A 12,542-nucleotide genomic window follows, 5' to 3' on the forward strand; every position below is an offset into this window, starting at 1 on the left:
GCTTGCTGGAGGAGGGAGATCATGGCAGTTTCAGCCAAGGCAATGGGTGCTGTTTCCCCAAAGAGGAGTTAGGACACCCATACTTTCAGACAAATCAACAGAAAACCAGTCATGCTGGTCTTGGCTCTTATCACAGGGCAAAGAGCTGATGGAGTCATGGTTGATTTAAAGGGATTTGACAGGGAGCACAGTACTGTGAGCACCACCATCATGGTAGATGGCGGGAGGAGGGGGGCGGGGGTCACCAGTACTGCCTCCTGGCTCCAGGCTTAGTGAGAGGGGCTCCTGCAGGATCCCCAGAAAGCAGCCATGGATTCCCATAGCACTGGAGCCCTGCTCTTGCAGAGGACGCCGTGGTGGCCAGGGCAGTAGCATTGGTCTCATGTAGGGTCAAGAGGTGAGTCCTGTTAGTAAGGTCATATGGTAGAAAGGTCAGCTAGGGTCATTAAAAAAGGTATTTTGCTGAAGAGGGTGGCCTGTCAGAATGAGGGGACCTTGGCAGGGGAGTCTGTGGGATGTACTGTGGGGGCAGAAGTGGCATTAGGATTTGCCTGTTCCAAGGAACCGGTCAGAGTGTCACCCGACAGGGGTCTGAGGAGGTCTCTCCAAAGGGGCAGTGGGACCTCAATTCAACATGGGGAGGTTCTGGATTTATGTTACTGAAAAGAATTTTAGGATGCATCAAAAGTAAGGCACAAGCAAGATTTACCAAGGATAGCAAAACAAAAGTATATACACCCCAAAGGCAGGATGTGGACACACTCACCTCTCAAAGAAGAGAAGGCAGTAATGTACCCAGGGTTCAGCTCTCTGACTAGATACATGCTTTCTCTGTTTGGGTTCCCAGGCAAGATTTTGTGCAAACTAAATCCCAATGTCAATCATTCGATATTTGGGGCCCAGAATGTTTCTTCTAAGCCATCTAACCATCAATCATCTGAGGGCACATTGTGTAGGTCTACGAATCTGGTGCCATTGAATTTGATGATGTTTTTGTTCTAGTTGATCTGACATGAGCATATGCTGGAGGTTTTGTTCATCTAACTAAAAGGACAAGTGTGGCAGGTCGTGCTCATAGATCTGAGTCTCCATCTGGTAGGGTCTCTGCCTCTCTCTCCCTGAGAGTTCACCTAGCTAAAAGAGGGAAGCCTGGGAGTGAACCCACAAACATCACCACAGAAGACTTTAAACATCACTGATGTCCTTGGGGGTGCATAAAGTCCTCTTGAGAGTGTCCCATTTCTGTGGCAGGGGACAGGCAGGGTGTATGTCAGAACATGCAGCTACCAAGGGAGCAGGCAGATAGAAGGTGACTGCCACCTCCCCAGACGGTGGCAGCAGCCACTGCAGCCGTCTGGGGAGGAGGTATGGAGACGTCCCAGTTGGCTGAGGATTCAGGGTGGGCTCCTGTGGGATCTGTGCAGTCCCCTTACTGAATCCAGACAGTGTCGGTCACTTGTAGTGCCTGATGAACTTCTAAACTACCTGATAGGGACTCCAACAATCATGGACCTGTCCCAGATTTCATCTGATGTCAAGGGAAGAATTGTCCTGACCAAGCAAAAATGAAGGTGTTCTCCATCATACAGAGCACAGCATGTTTGAGGTACTGGGTCCAGAAGTTGAGAGCCATGAGCCACAGGCAATGGCCAAGGAAGAGCAAGTGGGAGGGGTCAGGAGCAGGACCATTGGCCTGGTCTTGGACTGGGCACTGGAACTCTCCAGTCAGATGGTTTTGGCTGAAATCTATAGGGAATGAAGGAGCTTCACTCATGTTTGGGGGAGGGGAACCCTGTAAACCTGGCCAAGGAATAGCTCATTTGTTTTCTAGGAAATGAGGCAACTGGGGAATGGATATCAATTGGCTGGAAAAGTATTCTGGCTGAAGTGACTGAGGTTGCTCCCTTGTGAGGTGGGAGAGATGCACAGGATGGCCACCAGGAGGCGCAATCTTGGTGAGAAAGGAGGGAGGCGGGGACTCCAAACCCAGGAGGGAGGTGTTCACCCTTCAGTAGGTGTACGGTAGGGTGACTAGGTATGCTTTTGCTCAGGACAGTGAGGCCATTCGGGGAGAGGAGTCCAACTGGAGGAAATGGGGCCAGGGGGAGCTAGTATGGTTGGAGGGTGGAGAGAGTGGGGCGAGCCTGCAGGGGTTAGGATTAGAGGGGCTCAGGTTTTATTCTAAGGGCACGGGAAGCCACTGGAGCACATAAGCTGCAGATTGGTGCAATCTGATTGATTTTCAGATAAAATCCCTGAGCAGAATGGATTGGAGGAGACAGAGGTGGTCAAGGCCTGCTTTCCCAACACTCCAGGCAGCTGGAGCTAGCCAGAGTTTGCCCAAGGTGACAGTGGGAACTCGCATCTCAGTGAAACAGGAAGACCACCAACCTCAGACACCGCATCCTCTTCCTCCCCCAGAACAGGAGATGGCTCAATCTGAGACCCCAGACCAGCTGATTACCTTGAGTGAGAATTCAGGGCACAGGGCAGGCAGGGAGCCACGGGTGGGAGGCGGAGCAGCCAGGCCATACACCCAGGTTCTTCAGTTTCTACATGTTCCTTACCCACTCCCAACCTCTCACTCTTAGGTTGTTCACTCACTCATTCATTCTTGAGAGTCACACTCCTTCTGGGCCAGGCGCTGGAGGTACCCAGGACTTAGCTGGAAGGAGTAGCAATCTGGGGGATGAGATTGGGGTAGAGTGAATTACTGTCCCATTCTTCACTCCTCACAGTGTGCTCGTGCAGCCTTGTGATCCTCCAGACCCTCCTACAAAGGCAGGACCCACTTCCTCTCCCTGCAACCATGGGCTTGGCCCTGGGTGTCGCTTTGTTTGGTGGAAAGATATTAGCAGAAGGGATGCAAGTGAAGCCCTCTAAAGTGCTTGCACTGTCAAGATTGCCATTCCATGCCCCTTGCACTTCCACCACAGAATGAGAAGAGTTTTCTCTGGGCCAGAGTTTGTGGGGAGTGCTCCTTCAGCCCAGCCCAGCTTTAATGGGTGCAGAGGACAGCAGTCCCTACAAAGACCAGTCAGTCCTATACCTTGATGTAGAGATACCAGGCAAGGACAGCAGAGATGAGTCACCAGCCCAGTCCCAGACAGCGAGAATTAATGCTTATGCCACTCAGATTTGGGTGGCTGATTGTTACAAAGCAAGAGCTGACTGATAGAAACATACATGCAAAAGCTCTGAGAGCCAAGCAAACTGAGGCTTGCAGCAGTTGTGCTTAGGAAATAGGCATTTGTCTGTTTACCCAGGGTGGCTTTCAGAAGAGGGAGGTTGAGTCAGGGTAGAGAGCGCCTCTACTATTTGTTTGAGGAGCTAGGATTCTGTTCATGTCATGGACATTTGTTATTCTATTGGCAACCCAGCATCCTAATCCTTTTGTCCTCGGAGAAGAGATCAGCTCCCCACCCAGGCATTGGAAATGCCAAATATTCCCTTTCCCAGCCTCCTTTCTAGCAAGGGTATGCGTACATGACAGAGGCTCAACCATTCAAACGTGCAGGTCTCAGGCTGATTGGCAGAAGGCAGTGGAGTCCATTCTGGAAAGGGTGACACCAGCAGGGATAGGCAGCAGCCATGGTTCTGGTAGCAGCAGCTTATGCTGGGAGCTTAGGGACACAAGCTACACTTCCAGGCTCAGCTGTGGTGGCAGTGGGGTCCTCACTAGACATGCAATTTCCCAGCATCATTTCCAGGGTGCAGCTTCTAAGTGTAGTTCTTAGAACTCAGGAAAATTCTAAGGTCTCCCTTATTAACATTTAAATAAAACTTTTTAAAAAACTTTGGCCAGTGTTGGCTTCTGTTGCTTGCAATTCAGGATCTTGGTTGATAAAAGTCAGTTGCACTGGAATGTAAGTGAAGAGCAATAGAATATACTTGAAGGAGGAGGAGCTGCCAACAAGATCATTTTGCACGTGTGTGCCTGTGTGGGCGTGCATGCATGCACACGTGCAGTAGTCAGTGGGATTTAACAGACCTTTCCTGCTATCAGAGGTTTGGGTCCCAGTCATCACCCCGCATGCCCTTTGTGTTTTTATCTGTGTGTAAACTTCTGGGAATCCAAGAGTCAGCTTTGGCCACGAGGACTCTTACGCTGCCCACTTGAGGGCTTCACTCTAGGTCTAGAGGGAGAATATGGTGACACCAAGGCTTCCTCAAATCTGGCCCTTGGACCTGCCTGGGATGAGAGGTGGATCTGGGTCTATTTTCACAGCTAGTCAAAAGGCCTGGGATGAGGATTGGGCCAATGGTCAGGTCTGCATCATGGGCTGGACAGATAGGTGTTCATGGGGATGTGGGAAGGTGGGACATTTGAGAGAGACAGGTGGAGCCCGTGTCCTGTTTCTGAGGTCATTCAAAGCCTCCTTGTGATCTCTGACAGTCCATTCCTTCCTGATTACAGCCCCCGTCCACCTGGCCTGTTTTCTGATCCTCTGGTTTTACCTTTTGGAGGATGTAAACGCAATTGTCCAGCATGTACATTTTTTTTTCAGCCTGGTTTCTTTCAGCATAATGTTTTGAGATTCATCCAGGTAAGAGCATGTCTCCCTATTTCCATTATATTGCTGAAAAGTCTTCCTCTGCATAGATGGATGCATGATTTGATTACCCAATGACCAGTTGATGGGCACTTGAGTTGTCTACAGTTTGAGGCTATTGTGAATCAAGCTTCTGTGAACATTCACATACCGATCGTTGTCATCTCCCTTAGGCAAATGACAAGGAGTGGACTTTCTTTCTGGATTGTGCAAGGAGTGTTTGTTTGGCTGCATAAGACAGTGCTTCTCTGTCCCCAGGTGCCTGGGCCATCACCCACTCCCACAGTGCTGTGAGTTCCAGCTGTTCCAGGTCCCTGTCAATACACTGACTCAGAACCTACTTTCTCATGCATGTGTTCAAAGGCCAGGGGATTCTTCAAAAAGATTCGTTTCAATTTTTTTAAAAAAACTCCAATAAACATTTTTATCTGAATTATACTTCATTAAAAGTGAATATTTTATTATTCTTTTTCTCATAATAGATCATCATACAAAGTGATTTTCTAGTCATTTCCTAGTAATCCGCAAAGTCCCTGAGGTCAAACCACATGGTGCCAGCAGGGGGCGCGCGTCACCCACCATTAAACTTTAGTCCTGTTCCTCTGATAGATTTGGAGCTAAGTTCTGGGTGGATCCTCAGCAAAGTAGGGGAGGAGGTGGGATTGGTTTTCCTGGATGAGGATATTTGGGGTCAGTGATCAGACTCCCCTGCTGGTGGGGGATCTGGGTGGCTCCAACAAGTAGTACAGGAACAAAGCAGCCCCAGACTTGGAGAGAATTGAGTGCTACCTGCTGGTCAGCTGTCCCTCCATCTATTCATGAAAGTTTCTCCTTCCCTTTGAAATTGCTGCTTTATAGTTGCTCCTTTGGCTTAGAGTACAGAATTACATGAGATGTTTCTAGACGGCACTAATCCCACTCAAGAGTGCTCCACCCTTGTGACCTTATCACCTCCCAATGGCCTGCCTCTTAATGCCATCACCTGATATAGGAACTGTCATTCGCTCATATTCAACATATCAACCAGGAGAGACCCACACAAACATCCCATCTGGTGCAGGCATCTGGGATGTATGTTAACCCCTGGCGTATTGTGGAGGGTTTTGATACTGAAGTGCTTTCTTCCAATGCTGAATAACACCAGAGGGTCATTATGACCCTTTTATGGATGGGAAAACAGTGGCCTTTTTCCAGGTCACACAGCCAAGAGGTTATACAGGGGCTCCATTCTGTCCAGCAACCTCATGCTGCAAGGACACAGGAGTGAATTTCAAGTGAATTGAAATTTTCTTGCATTTCAAAATGAATCTTATGATTTGGATTGTAAGGAATTGTAATAAAGTCTTAGGTGCCTTAATAAGATCAATAAGCAAGAAAGAGGGGTCTGGTGACCACAAGGGAACTCTTCTTGATGACAGGGGTGGGGAGGGGCTGCTAAAAGTCCAGAGATTAACATGGGTAAACTGAGCGTTCTTGGTAAGACAGAGGCCGGTGTCTGAGCACTGCTGAGGGTCCCTGAGGTTAAGCGGGCTTCCCCAGGGTCCTGGGCTCTGGCCCCATAGTGTCACTAACTCACGGCTCAATAGCTGCTTTGTGGGATAAGAGCTTGTGAGGTGCAGTTGGTCTCCTCTGTAGAAGGGCCACTTTCTGAAGCCAGCAGTCTCGAGGAGAAGGAAACAGAAAAACAACAAGGATCCAGTACGAACCGGGGTTCTGAGTAAGCTGATCGGAGGTCATGAATAATGAAGAGAAATGGAGCCGGGAGTGTGGCTTGTTCCTGGTCTGTCCTCCTCAATAGGACCCTGGCCCTAGGGTGATGTTCCGGGCCCTCCTGGCCTGTGAGGCTGAAAGGGTCAGTGGGGAGGACTCTGCTTGCCCCTGGAGTGAGGGGTCTCAGGTGGCCCTCCCTAGGGAGACCAGGTAGAAAACAGATGCCACCCTCAACATGTCATCTGAGACTCTGTGAAGTGGGGACTGGCGGGGGAGGAGCAGGGAGGCAGAGGACAGCCTGGCTCATCTGCATAAATAAGTGAGGAGGCCCACGGAGAATCCCTAGGGCAGGTGCAAAGCAGGAGAGCTGGTGGAGGGAGGGGACAAGGACAAGAAGAGCAAGGAAAGCACTGAGATCGTTTCAGGGGCCAGAGAAGAGAAAGGGGCTTTGAGACAAGACCTCGGGAAGACGGGTCACTGGCCCACGCAGCCGTGAAGCCACACAAGGGACGGTGGCTCTGCTGCTCAGGTATCCAGGCCACAGGTGAAGAGCACGTGAGCCTGGGCGGGCCAGGAAGGGACAGCCAGCACAATGATGCCCCAGAAGAAGAAGAAGAAGAGAAAAAAAGACATCGATTTCCTGGGCCTGTACGAGGAGGAGCTGCGGAACTACGCCTCGGAGGACGACGCGGAGGAGCTGGAGCACGAGTACTACAAGGCCAGGGGTGCGTCCTGCAAGGCGGGGGGTGGGCGCGGCTCTCCAGGACCTGCCTTCGCTCTCCGGGGCGATTGCAGGGTTCCAGTCCCCTAGTCCTCCCAGATAGCTACACCGCCTTGGAGGAGGCACCAGGCCAGGGCCCCCATGGTACAAGAGGTCAGAAACATGCCCGAGGCAGTGTTCCAGCAGGACGGAATAGACTAGACCACAGACCCCGCGGGAATGCTCCAGGCTGAGTCCACAGGATGCTCTGTGGGTCTGTGTGGGGCAGAGTGCATGGAATGGCTGGGGCCATAGAGGGACAACTTGGGGAGAAAGCCTGACCCCTTATTCCACGATCAGTGTGGGGTGGCGGCTGCTGCCCGCCATGGCCCAGGAGAGGTGGAGTTCCCTGGTTATGTCCCTTTCTTCATGGTTCCATAGTTACATGGAAGTCCAGTACTGGGCTTTAGCCACAGCCGCCCTGAACTCCATGACCGTGGGGTCCTGCTCTGACTTTAGTGGTCCATACCCAGAACCAACTCAGAGAAGGTGGCCTTAGCTGTGGCTCCAGCAGGGAGGTGCCCTGGGTGTCTTCTGGGGTTGTAGAAGAAAGAAGGGTCTAGAACAAGTGGGGCTCGGCCACCTCCCAGGACACGTGCTCTGCTCTGCTGGGCTAGTGTGGGAACCGGCTTGGAGTAGCATCACCACAGGACAGGCACCCTCAGCTCCCATGCACCTGATTCCTCTCAGACAGCACCCGTCGGCTCTGTTTGTGGCTCTGTTGCCTCGCTGCGCCCACATGGTCTCTGTCTTGAAGCCCTTTGACATCCATTCTCATATCGGATTCTCGGGATCCCTGAGAACAGTGAAGGCAGGTGTGATAGTCCCATTTAACAGGTTGAGGACTGAGGCTCTGAGACACTAGTGACCTGAGCAGAGTCACAAGTGGGACAGAGGACAAGAACTTCAAATATCCCTTCTCAAGGTGAGTCCTTCTCTCGTGTCTCGGCGCTGCTGAATAGAGTACTGCACTGTGCACTAGGCACTGTGCTAAACATGTCACGCATCCGAACCCATTTCATTCTCCTAATGATGCACTGAGGTGGGTTGGGTCATTAAAGTCAGGATCCTGAGGCATAGAGAGGTTAAGTCACTTTCCCAAGATCACACAGCTGATCAGAGTTAGGATTTGAATCTAGCTGATCTGGCTGCTAAAATTGGACAACCTGTCAATTCTGATTGTGGTAAACCAGTTGGAGAAGATCAAGCTGGAGTGGGTGCCACACTGATATTTCTAAGAGACCCATGAACTCTCTGATCTGCTGCAGAGTCCTGGGGGAAAATGTGGTTGATGCTACTGGTAATTATATGCTGAGCTCCAGCTGATCTGGATTAGAAGGACAGTTCTCCCTGTGAGCTTTGGGATCTAGTTTTAAATGGAGTCCTGATGTGTGTGATAAGAAGGAAGGGCAAGGAGAGAGGCCCAGGTGTTTCTTCTCTGTTTTGCCTACACTGTTCACTGTCAGCCGGGGAGGAGCATGGCTCCCTCAATGCTCGGAGGGCAGGCTGAGCCTTCTGCCTGAGACAGGTCCGGGATGGGAAAACAGTGACTTATACCAGAACCTGAGAGTTGAAGGGACCTCAGAGGCCATCCTACGCAGCCCTTGGGGCATCTCCTGTCCTGCATCCCAAATGGGTCAATCAGCATCTCTCTAGATGCAATTTCCCAAGGCATTAGGTTGTTGCTAATGAAAATGGTAGCAGTGTTGGTGACGGGGATGACATTGGTGATGGTGATGGTGACAGTGATGGTGATGGTGACAGTGATGGTGATGTGATAGATAGTGGCAATATCTTTTCATTCAACTATGAGAGTCTGTAAAATAAATTCCCAAGGGAGGAAAGTGCCTGGTCAATGAGTATGAACACTGAACACCTTGTTTTATTTAATTGAATCTTTACCACAATATTTAGAGGAAAATATTATCCCCACTTCAGAGATGAGAAAGTTGAGTCTTAGTAAGAAATTCAGCAGCCCTCACAAGGCCATTAATAGTAGCATTGGGATCCAACACTGGTCAGCTTCGTTCTGTTGTCCTCCTTCTTCATTCCATTGATTATTGCAATCGTTCATTTTTTACTCCACGTAATCATTCATCCAGGCGATTATTTGCAGAGCCCTTCCTACGTGCTGGGCTACTGCTAAGAGCAGTGTGATACCCTTGACGGTCCTGGGTGCTGGCCTGGGGGCTTTAGTAGTTAGGGTCCTTCCCTCTAGAGCCAAATAGAATTCTGTGTTTTCCACAAGATATCTGACTTCCACAAGATTCTTCTTTGGCTCTCTGAATTAGATTTTTTAAATTGCATTTTTAAATTGAGGACGAATGTATACATAGTGCAAAAAAAAAATCATGAAGATACAGAGCGATTAATTTTGCAATGCATGGGCTGTGTAACCACTGTTCAGATCAGAACACTCCCAGCCCCCACCAAGTCCTTCATACCCCTTCCCAGAGCTAACAACTCTCCAGAATCTATCCTCATAGATTGTTTTTTTTTTCTGTTCTTAAACTTCATATAAATGGGATCATATGATGTATACTTTTCTGCATCTATCTTCTCTTGCGTTCAACATTACATCCAAGAGATTCATCCCTGTTGTGACATATCAATGTAGTTGGTTGGTGGGACCGATTGTATTTTATAAATACATCGCTATTTATTTACAATTGTCTTGTTGATGGACACTTGGGCTATTTCCAGTTATTTTGCTCTTATGAGTAAAGCTGTTACAAATCTTGTTCCCATCTTTGATGGACACACGCACTCATTTCTCTTGGATTTGTAACTGGAAGTGGAACTTCTGGGTCACAGGGCGAGCATATGTTTACCTACTGGGTGCTCGTGTAGACGCACACACCCACCTCCCTGTCTGAGGGTGACAGTAGCTCCACGTTCTTGCCAATACATGATGTTGTCAGTCTTAATTTTAGCCATTCTGGTGGGCATATGGTGGTATATTATTGTAATTTAATTTGCTTTTCCCTGATTAATAATGGTGCTGAGCATGTTTCCCTGTGATTTTTTTTTTGTTTTGGTACTGAATATTGAATCCAAGGATGCTTTACCACTGAGCCACATCCCCAGCCCTTTTTCTGTTTTATTTTGAAACAGTGTCTCGCTGAGTCACACGGGGCCTTGCTAAGTTGCTGAGGCTGGCTTTGAACTTCCAATCCTCCTGCATCAGCCTCCCAGGTTGCTGTGATCATGTTTCCCTACATTTGTTGGCCATTGGGATGTCCTCTTTGGTGACATGTCTGTTTGTCTTTTGTCCACTTTTCAACTTTATTGAAGTACAATTTACTTACAAATAGATTAATCTTTTATAGAGTTTCGCGTAAACAGCCTTGGAAAGAATGTAGTATTTTGGTCTGACTTCAGTTCAGTGTAATGTGCTTGATTTTCTTCCACCGTGCATGGCAGTGTCCATGCATTCACACTGTGGTTTGTTCATCCATTCACCTGTGGATGGACATTTAGGTTGCAGTTTGGGTCCATCAGGGATAAGGCCACTGTGGAGGCTGAATTCATAGAGCTTTGTGTAGACGTGTTTTTATCTCTCTTTGGTTAATGTCTAAAAGTGGATTTTTTAGATCTTATGGTAAGTGCATGATCATCTTTTAAAGAAATTGTTGCACATTTAAAAATTATGTGGTCTTTTGGGGCTGGGACTGGGGCTTAGTGGTAGAGCACTTGCCTAGCATGTGTGAGGCACTGGATTTGATTCTAAGTACCACATATAAATAAATGAATAAAAAATAAAGGCTCATCAACATCTACATTTTTTTAAAAAAAATTATGTGGTCTCTATTTTCTTGTCTATTTATGTAAATTCTTTATGTCTTCTGGGCAGGAATCCTTTGTTGGCATATGCGTTTCAAATGTTACCTCCTAGTTGGTGGCTCGCATTTTCCTTCTCTTCGTGGTCTTAATTAAAGTGATGTCCAGTGGGTCAGTTTGTTTATGGCTGGTGTCCTGTATAAGTAGTGACTGTGTACCCCTGTGTTAGCTGTTGAGGTAGTTTCCTCATCCCTCTTCTGTTCCCCAGACTTTTCTCCAAATCAGTCATCCCTGGGGCTCTTCTTCTCTCATATGATTCTAGAATTTCTATCAGGCTGGTCCATCTGTGAATGCTTTGTTTGGACATGCCCTGACACATGTGCAAACCATGCAGACAACACTTCAGGCCCCAGAGCCTGCAGGGTCAGGGGTGGTTTGCAGATCCAGCTCCTCTATGGTTGCAGGCTATTAAGAATGCAGGCTCTGGTTATCATGAGTGACAGGGAGCCACACACACACACACACCGCTTCTGCCCCACCTCAGTGCTTTGATGGGGTATCATCAGAACCAGGAGCATCAGAAGGTCCCCTTGCCCCCAAACACTGCTGCTGGTCATCACAGGCCTGGGGGGACAAAGGTGCTCCTTGAGGACTTCTGGAATGTAGGTACATCATTTGCATGCATGTTAGTTCAGCCACCATCCTGACTGCCAAAGGAACCAGCTGTTGGCTCCTGGAGCTCAAACCAACTTCTCTGCATAAACAACAATAGTTAAAAAAAAAAAAAGAAAGGCTAATCGAGTATCTTCTATGTGCCAGAGTCTTGACATACATACATAATCCCCAGAACAGTCTGAGGACCAGGTATTATTGGGAGGTTGGAACTTGTTGAGGATAACCCTGCTTCTAAGTGGAGGAGCCAGCAATGGCCACCCCCAGATCTCTGTGGCATGGCAATGGGGTACTTAGCAGCAGCTCACACAAACTGTGGATTGCCATGGTGTGAGCAGCACCTGTCATGCAGCTGCTGCAGGCCTAGAGCACACACCAGCTGCATGAAGGTGTTCAGATCCCTCAACCCTCAGCCCCCAACTTTGCCATCAGCACCTGGGACAAACCGCCTAAGAGGAATGGACTCTGAATAGATAGGTTTGAATGTCTAATCCCCAAATTTCCTCCCCATAAGCTGGACCTCGTTGGGGCACCTCAGATATACTCAGCAGCTGGTTGGGGGACCAGTTCTGGAAAGACTAGAAAGTAAGAATGATAATAGGTTTGCTTCAATACTCGAGTGCTCAGGGTTAGACACATAATAGGATGTCAGGCAATATTGTTTATGACTACAACTACTAAGTATTGGTGTTAATATATTCCCATGATGTGATGGACACCTGGCACCACATTTTGCTGGCTTCTCAAACTCAGCCTCCCTTGCTGCACGCATGTATGGCAGCTTCCAGCCCAAGACTGATTCAGAAGAGAACCTTTTCATGGAACAGGCTGAGAACCTGGCATTTATTTTGGAATAGGAGGGGCAGACTGATGGGGATGTGATTTGGCTGTTTCCACTTGGTAGAGGTGACATGGCTCTGGGGTGGCTGGCAGCAGCTACTCTCCCCAGGCCAGGTCTGGGCTGTGATTCTGGGAGTCGATTCTGGAAGTATGTTGGATGCACGGTCCTGCAGCCTGGCCAATGCTTCTGCTAACTACCTAATATCCCTAGTCATCTGGCTTGCTTA

The 12,542-nt window shown here is 48.7% G+C and overlaps 1 protein-coding gene across 3 annotated transcripts in view; it reads left to right on the forward strand.

Annotated features, from left to right (window-relative positions):
• Positions 1-6,855: 6,855 nt before the first annotated feature.
• Positions 6,856-12,542, forward strand: part of Loxhd1 (lipoxygenase homology PLAT domains 1) — a 137,767-nt gene continuing 132,080 nt past the window's right edge. For 2 of the 3 annotated variants that reach the window (XM_077792369.1, XM_026414511.2), the window contains exon 1: positions 6,856-6,988. In XM_077792369.1, the coding sequence (XP_077648495.1) occupies positions 6,856-6,988 (133 nt within the window). The remainder of the gene's footprint in view (positions 6,989-12,542) is intronic. The other variant, XM_026414512.2, reaches the window with a different exon arrangement.

This window comes from Urocitellus parryii, chromosome 13 (genome assembly GCF_045843805.1).
Source record: "Urocitellus parryii isolate mUroPar1 chromosome 13, mUroPar1.hap1, whole genome shotgun sequence".
Lineage (NCBI taxonomy): Eukaryota > Metazoa > Chordata > Mammalia > Rodentia > Sciuridae > Urocitellus > Urocitellus parryii.